Here is a 21073-nt window from a genome sequence, read left to right on the forward strand (position 1 = left end):
AAAATGTTATATAATTTTTATTTTTATTTTCCGTGAGTTGATTATTTAGATTTTAGAGTCCTACTTTAATTAGGACTAGGAATCCTTTACAAAGGGGTCTTTAGTTTTTTCTTATTTTAAACACGTGTTGCGTGTAGCCAAAAAAAAAAAAAAAAAACTGATTGTTTACATACACGGCGCCGTTAGTCTAGACTTTTCAATGGTTAGTTTTTTTTTTCTGTTTTTATGAGAGACGAGCGAAGGATTCTTCTTGGCTTTCTCATCAATATCCACAACTCTTCGTTCTCTTTCACTTTTACAAGCGAGCAAAACCCGGACTAGGAGAGATCAATGGGGAGCAGCAGCGACAGTTTGAAGACATGGGTGTCTGATCAGTTGATGTCGATGCTGGGATATTCACAGCCCACGTTGGTTCAATACGTTATTGCACTGGCTAAGCAAGCAACTTCAACTGGTGATTTGGTGAACAAGCTTTTAGTGGAATGTGGATCATTGTCTTCATCATCTGACACTCTTCATGGTTTTGCAGAAGAAATCTTCACTAGGGTACCCCGTAAAGATAGTGGTGTAGTAACCCTTTATCAGAAACGAGAGATGGAGGCTGCAATGCTGGCAAGAAAGCAGAGGACTTATGCAGTACTTTTGGATGATGCTGATGAAGAAGATGAAAAAAGACGGGTTAAAAGGAGAACAATAACCGGAGATGAAGATGGTGATGATGGTGGTTCAGAGTCAGAAGAGGAGAGACTAGTGCGTGACCAAAAAGAGAGGGAGCAACTAGAGCAAAATATAAGAAACCGGGATGTAATAGGGGCGCGAAAGTTGATGGAGCCTGTTAATGCTTTGGAGCAAGATGACATTACAGCTTTAAAAAGAGTTTCAAGGCAAGAGTACTTGAAGAAAAGGGAGGAAAAGAAAGTAGAGGAATTAAGAGATGATATTGAAGATGAGGAGTATTTATTTGATGGGGTGAAGCTTACTGAAGCTGAATATGGTGAGTTAAGGCACAAGAAGGAATTGTATGACATTGTGAAGAAGAAGAAGAAGAAGCAATCAGTGGAGGTTGACGATACAAGTGAGCGCAAAATTCCTGAAGCCTATGATCAAGAAGGGAGTGTTAATCAGGAAAAGAGATTTGATGTGGCTTTGATACGTTGCAGAGACCAAGAAGGTGTTGGGGATAAAATGAATCCTTTTGCAGAACAAGAGGCTTGGGAGGATTATCAAATTGGAAAGGCAATGCTGAAATATGGTTCAAAGAATAAAAGGCAAATATCTGATGATGACTATCAGTTTGTGTTTGAGGATCAGATTGATTTTATCAAAACTTGAGTTGTGGATGGTTACAATACTGACAATGAGGAGGTGTCCAAGTTGCTTGAGAAGTCTGAGGCAAAATCAGCTTTGGAGAGGTTTCAAGAGGAGAGAAAATCTTTACCTATCTATTCATATCGCGATGAACTGCTTCAAGCCATTCAAGATTATCAAGTTATTGTTATTGTTGGTGAAACTGGTTCTGGGAAGACTACACAGATACCCCAATATCTTCATGAAGCTGGATACACAAAGCGCGGAAAGATTGGATGCACACAGCCACGACGAGTTGCTGCTATAAGTGTTGCTGCTCGAGTTTCTCATGAAATGGGTGTCAAACTTGGCCATGAGGTAGGTTATTCTATCCGTTTTGAAGATTGCACTTCAGAAAATACTGTTCTGAAATATATGACAGATGGGATGTTGTTGCGAGAGTTTCTAGCTGAACCAGATTTGGAAAGCTATAGTGTGTTAATGGTGGATGAGGCCCATGAAAGAACTCTCTCAACTGATATTCTATTTGGATTGGTGAAGGATGTTGCTCGATCCCGCCCCGATCTTAAGTTACTAATCTCAAGTGCAACACTTGATGCAGAGAAATTTAGTGATTTTTTTGATTCTGCTCCAATCTTTAGCTTTCCAGGGAGGCGCTATCCTATTGAAATAAATTACACGAAAGCTCCGGAAGCTGATTACTTGGATGCAGCTATATTTACTGTTCTTCATATTCATGTGAAGGAAGAACCTGGAGATATATTGGTTTTCTTGACTGGTCAAGAAGAGATTGAAACAGTTGAAGAAAATTTAAAGCACAGGACAAAGGGACTAGGGACAAAGATTGCTGAACTGATTATCTGCCCAATATATGCAAACCTACCAATTGAGCTCCAATCAAAAATATTTGAACCCACTCCTGAAGGAGCAAGGAAAGTTGTTCTTGCTACAAATATAGCTGAAACCTCCTTGACTATTGATGGGATCAAGTATGTAATTGATCCAGGCTTTTGTAAAATGAAATCTTATAATCCAAGGACTGGAATGGAGTCATTGCTAGTTGCTCCAATATCAAAAGCAACAGCTAATCAGAGGAAAGGTCGAGCAGGAAGAACAGGTCCTGGAAAATGCTTCCGGTTATATACTGTCTGCAGCTATAATGATTTGGAAGATAATACTACACCAGAAATAAAAAGGACTAACCTTGCAAATGTTGTCCTTATTCTTAAGAGCCTTGGGATCCATGACTTGCTGAAGTTTGATTTTATGGACTCGCCTACACCTGAATCATTAATGGAAGCCTTGGAACTACTTTTTTCTTTGAATGCTTTGAACGAAAGAGGCGAGCTAACTATGTTAGGTAGACGGATGGCAGAGTTCCCTCTTGATCCCATGCTGTCCAAAGCAATAGTTGCTTCTGACAAATACAAGTGCTCAGATGAAATGATTTCCATTGCTGCTATGCTTTCGGTTGGTAATTCCATCTTTTATCGGCCAAAGGACAAACAAGTCCATGCTGACAATGCACGAATGAATTTTCATTCTGGAAATGTGGGGGATCACATTGCATTGCTAAATGTCTACAATTCATGGAAGGAGACAGGTTACTCGACACAATGGTGCTATGAAAATTATGTACAAGTTAGGAGTATGAAACGTGCTAGGGACATACGTGATCAACTTGAGGGGCTCTTGGAAAGGGTTGGAATTGAACTAACCTCAAATGCTAATGATTTAGATTCTATAAAAAAGGCTATAACATCAGGTTTTTTTCCACACTCTGCAAGGCTACAGACAAATGGGTCTTACCAGACAGTCAAACCTCCACAGGCTGCTCACATACACCCAAGCTCAGGGCTAGCACAAGTACTTCCAAGATGGGTTCTATACCATGAATTGGTGCTCACAACCAAGGCATATATGAGACAGGTAACAGAACTAAAGCGGGAGTGGTTGGTGGACATAGCCCCGCACTGGTACCAGCTTAAGGATGCTGAAGATTCGGGTACAAAGAAAAAGTCTCGTGGAGAAATGAAGCGATTGTAGGACTGAAAACTGGTCACAAGTTCCAGGAAAGCAGATTGGCATGCAATAACTTGGTGGTTTTTCTCGCTTATTTTGTTTGATTGGATGATGCTTCTTTTTTGGATTTTTTAGATTTGTGCACTTTTGCTTAATGTTTTTGTTTCCATTAGTACAAGACCTGTATACCATAGGAGCAGATTGTTTGTTTCTTATATTCCTTTAAGCTTTTTACCTATAAAGACAAAAAACAAAAAATTCCCGTCTTCAAATACCATAACTCCAGGGTTTCTATGAGGTGTATGTACTATGCTTGTTTATTCTTGATTGGATTAAATGCTGAAATGATATTAGGATATAGATTTCAATCACCATCATGTTAGGTCATTGAATTGTTGGCTATTTTATAAGCAATTGTTAAATTAGAATGAGATTTTCAATGATATGCCAGAAATCAATTTTGGTTGAATGATTATGCAAAAACATTTTTGTTGAATTACAAAAATAACCTGGACTCTAGGAATTAAATAAAATACGAATTTATATAATTTGCTAATAATACCTAAAATAAAATACATTTGACTTCGAAATTTAAATAAAACTGGAACTAAATAAATATTTCTTTACCTTTCCTTAATCAGTTGCTTGCACTATTTTTGATTGTGCAGCTCCTGATTTTTCAAATTTGGTTCATCAGCCCGCAAGCCCTTTGATTGGCTGCTTGTATACTCTTTTTTTGGTGGTATGAATGAGCTATTGGTTTTTTATTTTTTATTTTTAAGTGTGAGAATTAATGAATGTGTATATAGATGTCAGAATAATTGAAAGGTTTGCAAGTATAGCTAATTGTTATTAAGAAAAGCAATAGATTGCTCGGGATTTAACCATAAATATAGGCCAGTGGATGCTACAACTAATGCTGCACATGCAGAAGATGTATTGGTTTTTCTATTATTACCTTTGAAGTCCATTTTCCTGGATTGCAGAAATTGGCATTTGATTTAGTGACCCTTTAAGCTCTGTTTGTTTGGTCTTTTCAAAGGAAGCTTCAGCTTCTAAAAAGCGGAAGCTGCCTGCATCTTTTTTTTTTTTTTTTTTTTTTTTTTTTTTTTTTTTTTTTAAATCAAAGATTATTTATTTCTCCAAATTTGTGGAGTGGCTTTTGAGAAATGCTGCTCAAACCAGCTTAGCTTGTCATAGTTGTAAAACCTGCAGCCCTTGATTGGGTGATTAAGCCTTTTGTTATGATCTGTAAATAGTGCAGCTCATGTATGTTATAGGCAGATCCAAACAAAGGCCCCTACATACTTGTTTTATAATTAATTGTAAACTTTACCTAGACTGTGGATTGAATGGTTGAACTTGGATCCATTGTTATACATGATAAGGGTTTGCTTATAAATAGAAAGTTGGATGACGTTGTCAATGATTCTTGATGTTAACATTTCTTGGTCTTCTATGTGTCTTGGTTCTTTCTGTCACGTTGCTTGCACTTTTTTGGATTCTGCAGATCCTGATTTTGAAAATGTGGTTCATAAGCCACGCAAGCCCTTTAATTGGCTGGTTGTGTAATCACTTTTGGTGGTGCTGGAGATTCAACTAGTTGAGCTGTATATTTTTTTATGTTGAATTTGTATATATGGATATGGAAGCTCATTTACACTACTAGTAGTTTAAGAGAGGCATCTGGATACTTTTTTTTTATGGGACTTACTGTAAAGTTCTCCTAGACAGTGGAATGCATGGTTAAACATGATTTAAATCTGCTTATATATAGGAAATTGGAATGCTTTACCATGACTCTTGTGTTCATTTATGTCTATAGCTGTTTAGATGCATCTTTGTTCTTTCTGTGATGTTGCTTGCAATTGTGCATTTCCTTGGAAAAGTCATAGATAGCTTGGGATTTAATTGCAAATGTAGGCTAGTAAACACCACTGCTAAATGCTAATGCTGCACAAGCTGGCAATGTGTTTCCCATTTTCTGTTATTCCTGTTGGATTCATAACAAGAGGGATAAAATAAACCTCTAGGAGTTTGGAGTGCTTTGAGTTAGCACCAAGCATAAAACAAACTTCTAGGTGTTAGCACATAGAGTTGGCTGGAGTCAGCACCTAACCATTGGAAAATTTCAAGAGAAAGTTTATTCATCATTCAAACTGTAATCTATAAGACTGTCTTCATATATAGGAGTGTGTTATTGTGCTTATATAGACTATTAGGACTAAGCCTAATTCTAACTGAAATAGGAACACCCGAATTTTAATTTATTTGGAAAATCCCAATTATTGAATTACAAAATAACCTTGACTCTAGGAATTAAATATAATTCAAATTTATATAATTTACTAATAATATCTAAAATAAAATACATTTGACTTCGAAATTTAAATAAAACTGGAACTAAATAAATATTTCTTTACTTTCCCTTAATCAGTTGCTTGCACTATTTTTGATTGTGCAGCTCCTGATTTTTCAAATTTTGGTTCATCAGCCACGCAAGCCCTTTAATTGGCTGTTTGTATAATTTTTTTTGGCGGTTCTGGAGCTTTGACTAGTTGTGCTCATGAATAATTTTTACGTTGGAATTTGTTTAGAGGGAAGCTCATGTACACTACTGGCAGTTTTAGAGGGAGGCATTTGAATACTTGTTTTGGAACTTATAATAAATTTTACCTAGACTGTGGAATGCATGGTTAAATTTGGATCCAAATGTATACATGATTTAATTCTGCTTATATATAAGAAGTTGGATGACTTTACAAGGACTCTTTTAGGTTGATTTATGCCCATAGATGGTTTGGAGGAGCCCTTGTTCTTTCTGTAATGTTGTACTATTTTGATTCTGCAGCTCCTGATTTTCGAGGAGATGCTGGCTGTGTAGAGAAAGGGGCGAAATCAGGATTAGATGTCTTTGCTCATAATATTGAAACGGTTGAAGAGCTTCAGAGTTCTGTGCGTGATCACTGTGCTAATTTCAAGCAGTCTTCAGATGTTTTAGTGATGGCCAAGGACTACGCTCCTGCTGGAACTCTTGCCAAAACTTCAATAATGTTAGGCTATGGAGAAACACCCGAGCAAGTTGTCAGAACTATGGAGAAGGTGAGAGCAGCAGGTGTGGATGTGATGACATTTGGTCAATATATGAGACCGTCAAAGCGCCATGTGCCAGTGTCTGAATACATTATTCCTTAGGCTTTTGAGAAGTATCAAACTCTTGGCATGGAAATGGTATGCTTGAATATTTATTGATTATGGCACATTAATTGATTCTATTCTTACATGCATGGCTTGTTTGATCAAATTTATTGTAGTTTGGGCAGATATTCTGTCTTGGGCTATGTATGTGTGTGTATTCTATGTTCATTCATTGCATGCTAGTGACTATGATTGGTAGTGCTACAGCATTTGCTCCCTCTCTCATTCTTCAACCTCCCTCCCTCCCTCTCTCAGCCCCCATCTTTCCAATTTCTACTTTCTGAATATTCACTTAGAATTACCTGATTGTAGTACCCTTTAATTGTGATGGCGTGTTCTCCTTTTTTACTTTACTGTGCTTACTTGGGAAGTCATTCTATATGTAAATATATGATTTATACTTCCTCCTATAGAGGAGAGTGCCTTTAGTGACCAATCCTTTTCTCCTCCTAGTTTTTATTTTTTTATTTTTTTTATTTATGCTTTAGGGTACTAGTATAATAATGTAGCAGATTGAACATTATCAGATTATCAATTTGGTTTTATGCTAGGGAGGTCTACCATAGAAGTATTTTTCTTACTTAGATGTCTAATGGAGAAATATAAAGGAGACGTATGATAGAGAACCTAGAGAGGTTATTTGGTGGATTTTATTAAAGAAATGAGCTCTTCTAATATATATTGTGGTGATTAAGGAAATGTAATGAAGGAATTGTAACTAGTGTGAGAACAAGTGGAGGTATCTTACATCTTTGCTCCATCAAAACAAATACTGAAGAGCATTCAAATGCTAGGATTCCAGAATTATAGTAGAACAACAATGAGACATTTGATTACCTATCAAAAAAACAACAATGAGACATTTGATTGTTTTGTTATACTTTACTTTCATGTTGGCTTGTCTGCCTTTACCATGTCATAAAAAGTTAAATATGTGTTTAATTTCATTTGACAACATCTTCTACAAATAAAGTAATGACTATTCTGTTGTTATCTTAGGACTCGCATCCTTTGATATCTCTTACAATTCTGTTCTTTTTCCTTGTTTAACATTCTTAAGATGCTATTATGACGTAATACCATATTGGTCTAGGAACATATCATGGATTTGTAATGATACCATCTGAATGTAATTTGTAACAACATATGTTGATTGTCAGTTGATCATATCAAATGTATATCAATCATTCTTCTCTCAGCATGCATAAAGTTGACAATGAGTATTTTTCTCTATGTGAGTGCATGCATAATTATTATCAATTGTGTGAATTGGATGGACAGGGATTTCGAGATGTTGCACGTGGTCCTATGGTTGGCAATTTTTCTCGCTTACTTTGTTTGATTGGATGATGCTAAATAGCGGTCTTTCTCCCATCTTTTTTTTTTTTTTTAAATTTTAATTTATTTATAGATTTTTGTACTTTTGCTCATGGATAATTTTTATCTCTTCAACAGGCATTCCCAAATGAAGTTTTTGATCTAGAGAGATCTGTACGAACTCTTGATTTAACCCACAATAAAATAGGTAATGCTTTGTTTCCTATGAAGTACCCAAGTCATCAAGTTAAGTTTGGTGAAAGAGACTCTTTCAGCACTTGTTCTCACAGTTTTCTGCACTTGATTTAGAAGTGAGGAGTTCCTTTTCTTCTTCTAAAATTTTTATGAACCCTAAAGAATGAAGTATTCATGCTGTACACAGTTAACACCTGTCTTCTACTAAGTTCAATTTATTTTTGCAGTTGACATACCTACGGATACAAGAAAATTAATTAATATGCCTGGTAAGAATTGTTAAATTCAGTTGTGTATGTGAACTGTAGTCCCTTTCCATGAAATATATTTTAAATACACTTGTCATTTAAATAAGCAATAAAACCTCAACTGCTTGGTGCTGAGGGAGCTTTTCAATTTCTGATGGAAACAGTGCTTCTAGTTTGAATCAAAGATTACAGGATAATCTGTTATTTGTTCAAATTGACAACATATAAAGATTTACTTTCAAAGTTGCAACACACTTTACAACGATTTTTTAAGTCAGAATGAACATAATTGTAAAAAAGGAAGGTTCTTAGAGAGTGGTAAATTTATTGGCAAGTTTGAAGGGGCAGTTTGCTATACATCAGAATGGAGGTATCTGGAATGCAATCCCTCTCTGAATTATGAGGAGCATTTGGAAGGAGAGGGATCATTGGACTTTTGAAGGCATTGGACGACCTATGATGGCGGTGAAGATGGTCTTTTTATGTACTTGATATGAGTGGATGGCCATGTTGAGTGGTCATTAATTTTCTAATCTCTTAGATTTCTTGGATTTCTGTAATTTTTTGTAAAATTGATACACGACTAGTACAATGCCTGTGTACTAGTTGCTGTTTCGTTTTCTTTTCATCAATAAAATTTTACTTATCAAAAAAAAAAAAAAAATACTATTGCATATACTAAGGCACTAGAATAAATGTGGATCTGAACACTGTAGAAAGTCATAATTTTTGCATGTGCATAGACTTTTAGCTTACTGATGAATAAATCTGCTAAATCTTTAACTAATGGCATATGCCATTTTTTTCACATGACATTTTGACCTGAATTTGCTTTACATTTTTCATTACTTTTCTTGTTCTACGCCATGCTACTTTCATCTTTATCAATGTGTTGTGAAACTAATGAATTTGTCAAGTTTTCTCTAGGTTAGAGTGTCATTTTATTGGACAAGCTTGAGGCATGATTCTACTTTCTGTGTTTCACATGTCATTTTTCATCATCATTTAAAGAGTTCTGAGAAATTTATCTTTTTCAGCTGCATGCAATGTTTGTAATTTCTTAATTTTTTTTTTTCACTGCTCACAGTTTCATGTTCTGGATGACCTTTCAGATAATCTTGTCGAAGATCTACCTGCATCAATCTGCAATCTCATTCATGTAAAGTCATTTTGCTCAAACAATAATAACCTGAACCAGGTATTTACCTCTCTCTCTCTCTCTCTCTCTCCCCCTTTTAATACATGCATGTGAATCTCTTGCCAACTTTCTTAATACTGAAGCCCGCCTTCTATTTTGATCTACTTGGGTGTTGTACACGTTGTTTTCTCTTCTTCTTTCTCCCTCAAAGTAAAAAAGTTCCCCAAAACAGTTTCAATAATACCCCTTTTACTATTTTCAAACTTGAAAGCTGTTGGACTTGCTAACTTTGTCCTGAGGTCAACACAGATGAAGAAATTAAAAGAAACAATATATATTGGGTAGGTTGAAGAAGAGAATCAGAAGATTCAGAACATGCTATTCTCCCCAAAGGGCAACTTCCTGGCTACCATTTGATGGACCTTTTTCACTTAAGACAGTGATAGTGTATACTTTCAGGACTTTTGCCAGTAATATAGCCAGTCAAAAGCAGAGTTGAGCAATTTTCTAAAGACTATAAATTTAATTATTGAGTTAGAAATGTGAATTCTGGAGTTACAGGATTAATGGTTCTTTTTCTATTTGGGAAGCCTTACAATCTAGCAGTGTTTTGTTTAAGGTGGTTTTAAGTATGGAAGAGTCATGGTTCTTTGATCCCTTCATGCTAGTCTAGTTGTGCAAGCTGGACATGCCTGTATTGATATTTAGTATTTAATTCTGGACAGGTACCTCTGAATCTACTGAAAGACCGCAAAGTTCTGCAGAATCTCTCCTTGCATGGCAATCCTATTTTAATGGTTCAATTTCAGCAGGTATGGCATAGTCACCAAATGCAGTGTAATTTATTTCTTTTTTTATATTTCAGCAAAATTAATATGTATATTTCAACCCAACTGAGCCTTAAACTCTTCTAGATGGAAGGATTTCAAGATTTTGAAGCAAGAAGAAAGAAGTTTGACAAGCAAATTGATTCAAATGTGATGATTGGGTCAAAATGCCTTGATGAGGGTGTTGATCTATGAATGTTGCATCAGTGTCCCCGAAAAGAGTATTTTGTTACACCACAATCTCAATGAATCATTTTACTGTCTTGCACCAGGACAGTAAATTTTAGAAAAATGCCTATACAGACAAGATTAGTCATGAATGCTACCAATCAGATTATTTTTATTGCTTGGCCTAAATTCCTTAACTGTCAAAAGATTTATAAGGATAAAGAAGCATTCAGCAGAAAGGAGAAAGAAAGGCTTTTAGAAGAAATTGTGTTGAGGCATCATGAATAAACCATTATATTCTTGATTGAGTGGCTTGTAAAATCGCCAAGAACTTTGTATATTGGTCTCTCCATTTTATATACTGTTAATTATAGTTCATCTGGGTTTGCCTACTACAGCCTTTAGTGAATAACATATGCTTGAACAGGAATTGGTTTTGTCAAAATAAGAAATCTTAGCACTCAAATTATGATACTTATTCAAGCTGTGTTATATTTGGTACAATACCTATGGTCTCAATAGTGAAGGATTGGGGATGTAATCTTTGAATCGGTTTATGGGCATTATGCAAAAATGTGTAAAAGGCCTCGTATGGCTTCATAAGGTCATGGGGAGCCAAAAAATTAGCCTTCGGCTTTGATACCAATGAAGGAAAAATATGTATAGGCATGAATAAGCATTAAACTAAATACATTTTTAGATTTATCTGTCCATGTTCTCTAATGACAACCATGTGTTCCAAGTACCTATAGTTTATAGAACAAATCCCAAGGGTTCCCAAATGATGAAATCCTGGAACATAGGAGAGCAGTCAAGAGAGGAGGCTTTTTATTATTTTATTTTATTTTATTTATTTATTTTTAAATAAAGAAAAGTATGTTTAAATAACCTTTGCACTAAACCATAAAGCTAGAGTTGTTGCTAATCATATGGCTTAATGCTAACATCAAAGCTCTTTTATTTTTAATTTTTGCTAATAACCAAGAATGAATATCAATAATGAAAAACAGATTCATCATCTTTATGTAAACATTCAAAAAAACATATTTTCCTAACCCAATTAAAATTACAATTAACAAAAGATTTGCTATAAAACAGTACTAATTAAAGCTTGGATGTGCCAAACAACATGGGAGCAACCCTCTTTAAAAGCATCAAAACAATTTTCAGCGTCACGCTCCTCCACTTCAATTCTCTTTAAATTTTATGACTTAGCAAGTACTTTTATTTATTAATCTCCTCAAATCTATATTTACCAGTAATTTTTAAGAAAAGTAGCATGTGGCTCTCTTAAAAATTTTCAATAACTATAAGTTCTTTATAGTAAAAGCATACTTAGACAATACTAAAACAAATTAAATACATAAACTTATAGTACAAAGCGCCCACTTTTGTGAGGTCTAAAAAAGGTGTTTAGTACCTTACATTAAGAGGTTGAGGTCTAAACTCAAATCTGTGACTTGTTGCTTTTGATGAAAGACATTTGCCATCACATCTAGACCTTGTCTCTAAAACATATTTTTTTAAGGGTCCTCTAAACCAAATATATAGAAGTATTAAAATAAACATAATAGGTTATAAATTTAGTATAAAACATATAGATTATAGAGTGCTTTTCAATAAAATGTAATAACATCTCTCCAGTTTGTTAGTTTCAATTAGATTCATTATCATGTCACTTCATTTGTTTTTATGCAAAACCTTAAAATAAATTTTCCTTTTTTTTGTTTTGTTTTGTTTTTGTTTTTGTTTTGTTTTGTTTTGTTTTGTATTTAACTATTTGATAGTACTAAAAAATTAAAAAGTCAAATGAAAACTAGCTCTTGATTTTTCTTATTTAGTTTGACTTGAGATAGAATTGTTTTTTAAATAAAGAAAGTAAAAAAAAAGTTTTTCAGATCATTTAAAATGTCTATCAAATATAGAAAAATGAGATAATTTTCTAAAAAATACTTTTTAAAAAATGATATATTTTTTAAACATAAAAAAATGAGATAATTTTCTAAAATATATATTTTTTAAAAATGATATAGTATTTTTCAAAAAATAATATTAAAGTCCAAACGAAGATACAAAAGTCTAAACTCAAATATGTGATTTGTCGTTTTTGGTTAAAGGCACTTGCCATCGCACCAAGACCCTGTCTCTAAAACAATTTTTTTTTTTTTTTTTATGGGTCCCCTAAACCAAATATATAGAAATATTAAAATAAATATAATAGGTTATAAATTTAGTATAAAACATATTGATTATAGACGTCTCTCCAATTTGTTAGTTTCAATTACATTCATTATCATGCCACTTTGTTTGTTTTTATGCAAAACCTTAAAAAAAATATATATATATATATATATATTTTGGTATTTGACTAGTTGACAGTATTAAAAAATTTAAAAAAAGTCAAATGAAAATTAACTCTTGATTTTCCTTATTTAATTTGATTTGAAATAAAACTGTTTTTTAAATAAAGAAAATCAACAAACAGTTCTCCAGATCATTTAAAATGTTGGGTCATGCTAATGAGTGCCCTTAGGGCACTCATTAATAATCCATTTTAGAAAAGTTTTGATACCACTTTTATGGGAAATGAAAAAAAGCTATCAAATTTTTTTTTTTTTTTTCATTTCCTATAAAAACTTTCTTTAAATGGATTATTAACGAGTGCCCTTAGAACACTCATTAGTATTTCCCTAAAATGTTTTCTCTAAAATGTTTATCAAACATAGAAAAATGAGATAATTTAAAAAAAAAATACTTTTTAAAGAATGATATATTTTTCAAACATAGGAAAATGAGATAATTTAAAAAATATATATATATATTTTAAAAATGATGTAATATTTTTCCAAAAATAATATTAAAGTCCAAACAAAGATACACAAGTTTCAAACCCAATGGGAGTTAAAACTTTTTCATATCCAATGACATTAAAAAGCCAAGAAACAAAGTACAAGGAAAGATTACATGAATTCATAAACAAAAGGCCGACAATTTACAACGCGGTTTCCTTCCTTTAAAAAAGTCTAGCTTCTCTCCTACCTAGACGCTAGACCAGACCACACCACCACCACTGTTTTCTCACCTTAACCTCTTTTTCTACAACAAGAACGTTAAATATATCGAATTAAACACACACACACATAGAGACAAAGAGAGAGAGAGAGAGAGAGAGCTTTTAATTTTTCATTTCTCTTAGTTTGTTTGGTTTTTTGTTGATCACAAAAATGGGTTGCTGTGTGAGCAAGAGCACGGACTCTAAGGCTAGTAGGATTGCACGGTGGCGATCCACCGGCATTGTTGCTCTCCGAGACTCCAAATTGAAGGTAATTTCTCTCTCTCCCTTGTTCTTTTTTCTACAATATTATGTGTATATTCATTATGTTTGTGCTTCTCTTTTTTTGGGCTTGTGGGTCGTTGAATTATCTATTGACTTGAAAGGTTAAGTGGGTGCTGCTTAATCTTGATCAATTTGTGATTTTAGGAATTGGGTTTCTTTAACTTTATCATATAATCAAACACTGATCATTTTCTTTGTGTGTGGATGAGGGCCGTGATTGTTTATGCATGAGCCAAGGATTAAGAATTATGACCCATCATTGTGTTTGGAGTTATATTGAGTAAGAGCTGATTGGGTGTGAGGTACTTGAGATTGACAGCTTGTTTATATAGAAAAAGTCACAGCGAGTTTTATTTTTTTTAATGTATTTTATGTATATTTGTGTTCCATGTGGAACCATAAAAAGTATTTGTTTTGTTCTCAATCATGGAGTTTTTAAAACTGAAAAAAGTTTTGTTTCTTTTAGTGGAGGTCACCCGCTTTTGCTCAGAGTGGTTTTGATTTAGTGTGGGTTGTATGTAATTTACAGTACAAGAGGGTTCTAATTGAAGTGAAATGGGTTCTAGTATTGTTGAGAATATAAAGTTTTTCATTGGTTAAACTTTTTCAGTTTTGTTGCATATCTTGGACAACAGTGAAATGATTAGATAGGAATAGGATGGTTTGATCTATACATTAATGTTAGCAATTAAAGTAGTCAGTGCATGTTTCGATCAGATCAATATAGAGACACATAAATACCAACATGGAGATATTTTCAATACATAAAAGTGAACTGCTTTATGCATGCATAAATAATAAGAAAAACCGTATCTATAATCAGTACCTGTCAATTTGTGTAAAACTATGAAGTGAGTTTGTGGATACTAATACTATGATACCAGTTGAAGAGTTACCATTTTTACTCATGGATACTTTATTTCTCTTCAACAGGCGTTCCCAAATGAAGTTTTCGATCTGGATAGATCTGTACGGACTCTTGATTTAACCCACAATAAAATAGGTAATGCTCTTTTTCCTATGAAGATCCCAAGTCATTGGGTTAACATTGGTGAAAAAGACTCGTGCAGATTTGTTCTCACAGTTTTCTGTACTTGATTTAGCAGTGAGAAATTGATTTTTTTTTTTTTTTTTTTAAATTTTCTTTAAAAGAACGTCTTCGTGCTGTTAACAGTTAACACCTGTCTCCTACTCAAGTTCAATTTATTTTTGCAGTTGACATACCTATGGATATAAGCAAATTAATTAACATGCAGCGCCTGGTAAGAATCTTTAAATTCAGTTGTGTATGTGAACTGTAATCCCTTTCCATGAAATAGGTTATAAATGCACTTATCATTTAAATAAGTGATAAAACCTTAACTGCTTGATTTTGAAGGAGCTTTTCAATTTCTGATGGAAACAGTGCTTCTAGTTTTGAATCAAAGATTACAGGATAATCTGTTATTTGTTTGAATTGACAAAGTTTCAACATGGCTCACAGTGACTTGTTAAGTCAATGTAATATACCAGCTTAAACTACAAGAATGAACATAGTTGTAAAAATGGGAGTTTTTTTTAGAGAAAGTAAGGATACATATTCTATCTTAATAACATATCTGGTAGTGAGAGAGTTTGGATACTTGAGAGATCACCTATTAATAGATTCATAAATTTGTGTAAGCTTTAAATTTGCATATTGCCTGCTGCATTTTTAAGAGATAAGTTGGATTGATCTACCTAGTTTCGCTAAGCATTGATTGGCTTGGGAGGCATAGATTAGATATTTGGAATATGGTTCCGGGTTGTATGATGTGGATTGTTTGGACTGAGCAAAATCGTCTTTTTTTTAGGATACGGAAAAATCATTATGTCAACGCACTCTTTTTGATTGGTCTCGGTGTTGGGGTTTCTTGGATTGTTCATCCAACATAGACTTCCTTGTTTCTCTTAGACTAGCCTTTTTCCCTTGAGTTCATCATCATGAACTTAATTTTTTAATACTTTTGATCAGTTAACTACACTTATTACCTATCAAACAAAAAAAAAAAAGCATTGATTGGCAATAGAACCATTTTTTTATTTGTTAATGAATTACATTGAGAAACACTAATGTTGGCTGATGCATTGGTTGCTAAACAAGTGATGTTTTGGAGGTGGAATGGATAAATGGATTTGAACTTATCTGATTTTCAGTTTGTTTATCAGCTTAGAATATGTCGATACAAATATTTATAAGGAATAATAATTGTATTGGTTCTGCTTTATCTCACTGTGGTGGAGAGAATTAGAGTCTTAGAGAGGGACATACATCAGAAGAGCAATTCTTGGGAATTAATTGTAAGAGATTCATTGAAACAATCCATTCTCCTCTCTTGTTAGATCTTTTAGTCTCGTAAAACAGTTGGATATCTTATTTACCAACTTATCTCTGAGAGCTGTTCTTGTGACTTTATTGCTAAGTCTTATCTTTTTTTTTTAAATATTTCTTATGACATGATTATATGCACATGGTGTTTTTTGCTTTTATTGTCATGAGTGATCATCATAATATGATATTGGCAAAGCTTGAGCTTAAAGTTGCCCTATCTTTTCAGATCTTAGCTGAGAATCTTGTCCAGCAACTACCTACAAACTTGGGGAAACTTCAGTCTCTAAAACTTATGACACTTGATGGAAATCAAATTACCTCCTTGCCTGATGAAAGTAATTCTCTTCTCTAAATAAGTAAGATAATGCTAATTTATAAATTCGATATAGTTTGTTTGCCTTCCTTGGCTTTATCTGCAATTGTCATGGAATAATTGTAACTTGCATGAGACCTTTTCACTGGCATCTAACCAGATTATGTTTCTTGTCTCTAGTGGGACAGCTTGTGAGGCTTGAGCGGTTATCCATCTCTGGAAATTTGTTAACATGCTTGCCTGAGACTATTGGGAGCTTGCGCAATGTGAGTAATCTTATCTAATGAAACTGAATGCTATTTGGCTGTTTCACTGCCTCTGTGGTTTGGGTTTCTTTAATTGTAGAATAACTTCAATAGGAGTCGCATTGTGGTGCCCACTGATCAGAATCATGATTAGAAGTTAACTTCACATGCTTTCTTGGGTATTTTAATATTAGGAATGACACATTTAGCATGTCTTATAAATTCCAGGATCTAATATGAATTGTTGATGATGCAGTTATTGCTTTTAAATGTATCAAATAACAAGTTGAAGTCTCTTCCAGAATCAATTGGGAGTTGTTTCTCTCTTGAAGAATTACAAGCAAATGGTATGTTTAAATCTTTCTTCAGATTGATGTCTTCTTTTACATTAAAAACTATTGCCTATAGTAAGGCACTAGAATAAGTGGATCTGAACATTATGTAGATTTCTGAGATTTAAGGTCATAATTTCTGCATGTGTATAGATGATGAACAAATTTGTTAAATCTTTTACTAATAGCATATGTCATCTTTTTCACGACATTTTGATCTAAAGTTTTACATTTTTCATTACTTTTCTTGTTCTATGCCATGCTACTTTCATACTTCATCAATATGTTGTGAAATGTGTATTGCATTTATGTTTTGGATGTTATCTTTTGATTATAAAATTTACAATCACTATGAATTTGTTAAGTTGTTTATAGGTTGTGTTATTTTAGTGGACAAGCTGGAGGCACGATTCTGCTTTCTGTGCTTCACGTGTCATATTTCATCATTATTTATCTGGTTCTATTTATTTGTCCAAATATATATATATATATATATTTGTTTGGTTCTATTTGAAGAGTTCTGACTTCTGAGTAAATTTTTCTTTGTCAGCTGTGTGCCATGGTTGTAATTTCTTAATTATATTTTGACCACTCACAGCTTCATGTTCTGGATAACCTTTCAGATAATCTCATTGAAGATCTACCTGCATCAATCTGCAATCTCATTCACTTAAAATCACTTTGCTTGGACAATAATAATGTGAACCAGGTATTAACTTACCTCTCACTCTCTCTCTCTTAACACATGCATGTGGATCTCTTGTCAACTTTCCTAATACTGAAGCCTCCCTTCTTCCTTGATCTACTTAGCTATTATTCTCATCATTTTCTCTCCTTCTTTCTACCTCAAAGTCTTATCTTTCCTAAAGTTCCCCAAAACAGAATTGATAATGCCCCTTTTACTTTTATCAAACTCGAAAGCTGTTGGACTTGCAAACTTTGTCCCGTGGTCAACACAGATGAAGAAATTAAAAGAGAGAAGATATAGTTTAGGTTGAAGAAGAGAATCGGAACATATTATTCTCCGCTAAGTACAACTTCCTGACTACCATTTGATGGACCTTTTCGAATTAAGACAGTGATGGTGTTTGCTTTCAGGACTTTGCCAGTCAAAAGGAGAGTTCAGCAATTTTCTGAAGATTATATAAATTTAATTTTTAGGTTAGAAATGTGAATTCTGGAGTTTCAAGATTCATGGTTATTAATCTATTTGGGAAGCCTTACTATTTGGTACTGTTTTGAATAAGGTGGTTTAAGTATTGAAGAGTCATGGTTCTTTTGATTCCCTTTGTACTAGTCTATTTATGCAATAGCTGGACTTGCCTGTATTAATATTTAGTATTTATTTCTGGACAGATACCTCTGAATCTACTGAAAGACTGCAAAGTTCTGCAGAATATCTCCCTGCATGGCAATCCTATTTCAATGGATCAATTTCAGCAGGTATGTCATAGTCCCCGCATGTAGTGTTATTAGTTTATTCATTTTATATTTCAGCAAAAACCCAATATGTATTTTCAACCCAACTGAACCCTAAACGTTTTTAGATGGAAGGATTTCAAGATTTTGAAGCAAGAAGAAAGAAGAAGTTTGACAAGCAAATTGATTCAAATGTGATGATTGGGTCAAAAGGCCTCGATGAGGGTGTTGATCTATGAATGTCTTACATCAGTGCTCCCTAAAAGAGTAAGTTGTTACACCACAATCTCAATGAATTACTTTAGTGTCTTGCACCGGGAGTGTCAATTTAGAAACACGCCTATACGGACAAGATTAGTTCTGAATGCTACCAATCTGATTATTTTTATTGCTTGGCCTAAATTCCTGAAGTATCAAAAGATTTAATAGGTTTAAGAAGCATCTAGCAGAAAGGAGAAAAAACAGGCTTTTAGAGGAAATTGTGTTGAGGAATCTTGAATATATCAGGCTTTTATATTCTCGATTTAGTGGCTTGTATCACCAAGAACTTTATATTTTGGTCTCTCCATTTTATTTGCAATAAAGCTACAAGCATAACATTTTCACAGCAAAGCCTAGGCGGCACGTTGTTTTACCTTTAACAACTTGCCACCCAGGCTTTGTTGTGAAAATGTTGGCACTACTCTTTTATTTGTTTTCACACTCTTTATTGAGTATATATCGCTAGTTATGATTCATCTGGGTTTGTTACATGAGGCTTTTCAGTAAGGGCTAAAAGCAACGGCCTTAGTGAATATCATGTGCTTGGACAGGAATCAATTTTGTCAATAAGAGATACTTGGCAGTTTTCACTCAAATTATAAAAATTTGTCAAGCCGTGTTATATTTGTTATATGGTCTCATAATAAAGGATAAGGAATGTAATCTTTGGTGAGGATGCTTGAATTTAACAAACAATGAGATACCTTTGGTCCATCTTATACCATGCATGTGATGCACCTAAAATGTGGCCGATGGAGTGCAAAAAATACCTCTAACAAAACAAATTGGCACTATGGAATCGATGTACATAAGCACATTGCACATTCTTCACTCCAAAAGTTTCCAAACCTGAAACAGTTCTGTTTGTAGGACCTACTTGATGATGGTTTTATGTCTTGCATATTTACCACAGTTGCAACTGTGTGTGGTAATTAAGTTATACAATATCTTATCTTACTTTCTTTGATATTTTTTTGCCTTTTATGAATGCTCTTGATTCCTTTTTAACAGACTAGAGGGCAGGGTTTGATCAGGTGGGGCCATTTGAACGCGAAGGGCAGCCATAAATTCATAAACAGCTTTCATTGTAGCTTGGGATAGACCAATTTGGTATATACTTTTTTTAGGTCACATTTGAAATAATGTCTCCAAACTCAGTTTTATTATATTTGTAAATGAGGGCTTGGCTTTGTATATGCCTGTCATTTTGCAGGCTTGTATATGTAACAGGTACTTAGTATTTAAAGATCCTCCTTAGGTTGTTGTGGTTCCTGGGACTATTTAGATTACATTTATACATGGAATGAAATGTGTTTGACACACATAATATTTAGTTCTTGAATCTAAAAAAACCAAACTGAATGCATTTTGAATTCTATGATTGTGGAATGACAGACAGTAACCTTAACAACCTGTACCTTTTCTTTTTCTTTTTTTTGGCCAAAGATAATCTAACCATAGTACAAACAGAAGAATTTTCTGGTATTTCAAAATTAAAAAGAAACAAGCTAATAACATGTAGACAAGGTCAAGACTATTAGTTGAACTCATAGTGCTAATTAAACCATAAGAATCTTGGTCAGTGTTCTAATTAGTATATGAGCCAAATTGGATAATTTTATACATTTTAAGGATTTGATTACTATTTTTTTAAACTCCAATGTACCAAATGAAAATAGGGCAAATTTTTAATAACTGAAAGTGGTGTTTACCCATTTGCAAGAGAATCCAACTCTGTAAAGTTTGTGAAAAAACACTTTACAAAAAAAAAAAAAAAAAGGTCTTCCACAAAATAAAAAATGAAATTAAGGGTTCGTTTGGATACAGCTTATTTTACTGAAAATTGAAAATACTGTAGAAAAATAATTTTTAAATGTGTGAATAGTGCCGTGGACCCATTTTTAATATATATTTTTTCTTAATAAAGTGGTTGTGGGTCACGTGAATAGTGCATGAACAGTGCACTTTGTCTCCTAAAAGCTGAAACACATGCATCAAACAAAAAAAAAAAAGAAAAAAAGAAAAGGAAAACGCAAAACGCCAGATGTAGGAAAAAAATTCCTATCCAAACGTATACTAAGTGCGCGTTTGGATAAGAATGAAAAATTAAAATTATTTTATTATTCAGCTTATTTTTGCTACTATTTATAGACTACACTGCACTTTTAGCATTATTCATATGTCCCACTATACTATTTCAACTAACTTTTACTTTTATCTACCGTACTTTCAGTAATATTTTTTCAGTTTCAACAAAATAAGTAGTATCCAAACACATCCTAAACCAATAGTTGTATTTAAATATTAATTTAAGTGTTTGTTTTCTTTTGGGGAGGGGTTGCTAATTATTACAGATTAAACATAAAGTTGTCCAACTCGGATAAACAAAGCGAAT

General features: G+C 33.5%; 2 protein-coding genes and 1 pseudogene across 4 annotated transcripts; all 3 read left to right on the forward strand.

Annotated features, from left to right (window-relative positions):
• Positions 1 to 330: 330 nt before the first annotated feature.
• Positions 331 to 6264, forward strand: LOC126702116 (pre-mRNA-splicing factor ATP-dependent RNA helicase DEAH1-like; annotated as a pseudogene).
• Positions 4744 to 6525, forward strand: LOC126704141 (lipoyl synthase, mitochondrial-like). Its single transcript, XM_050403168.1, has 3 exons — positions 4744 to 4893; positions 5156 to 5249; positions 6182 to 6525. Exons 1-3 carry the CDS (start codon positions 4744 to 4746, stop codon positions 6523 to 6525), a joined length of 588 nt encoding a protein of 195 aa, XP_050259125.1.
• On the forward strand, positions 6356 to 20011 carry LOC126702117 (plant intracellular Ras-group-related LRR protein 7). 3 transcript variants are annotated; one of them, XM_050400742.1, is made up of 10 exons: positions 6356 to 6561; positions 7984 to 8053; positions 14974 to 15020; positions 16335 to 16443; positions 16602 to 16687; positions 16923 to 17013; positions 17622 to 17707; positions 18355 to 18441; positions 18546 to 18684; positions 19690 to 20011. In XM_050400742.1, exons 1-9 carry the CDS (start codon positions 6553 to 6555, stop codon positions 18654 to 18656), a joined length of 696 nt encoding a protein of 231 aa, XP_050256699.1. In that variant the 5' UTR covers positions 6356 to 6552; the 3' UTR covers positions 18657 to 18684; positions 19690 to 20011. The 3 variants fall into 3 exon arrangements, with proteins under 3 accessions (XP_050256699.1, XP_050256698.1, XP_050256697.1); XM_050400741.1 differs by lacking the exons at positions 6356 to 6561; positions 7984 to 8053 and adding exons at positions 13365 to 13744; positions 14692 to 14761 and having other exon boundaries at positions 19702 to 20011; XM_050400740.1 differs by lacking the exons at positions 6356 to 6561; positions 7984 to 8053 and adding exons at positions 13367 to 13744; positions 14692 to 14761.
• The last annotated feature ends 1062 nt before the right edge of the window (positions 20012 to 21073 follow it).

The sequence above is a fragment of the Quercus robur genome, chromosome 10 (genome assembly GCF_932294415.1).
Source record: "Quercus robur chromosome 10, dhQueRobu3.1, whole genome shotgun sequence".
Lineage (NCBI taxonomy): Eukaryota > Viridiplantae > Streptophyta > Magnoliopsida > Fagales > Fagaceae > Quercus > Quercus robur.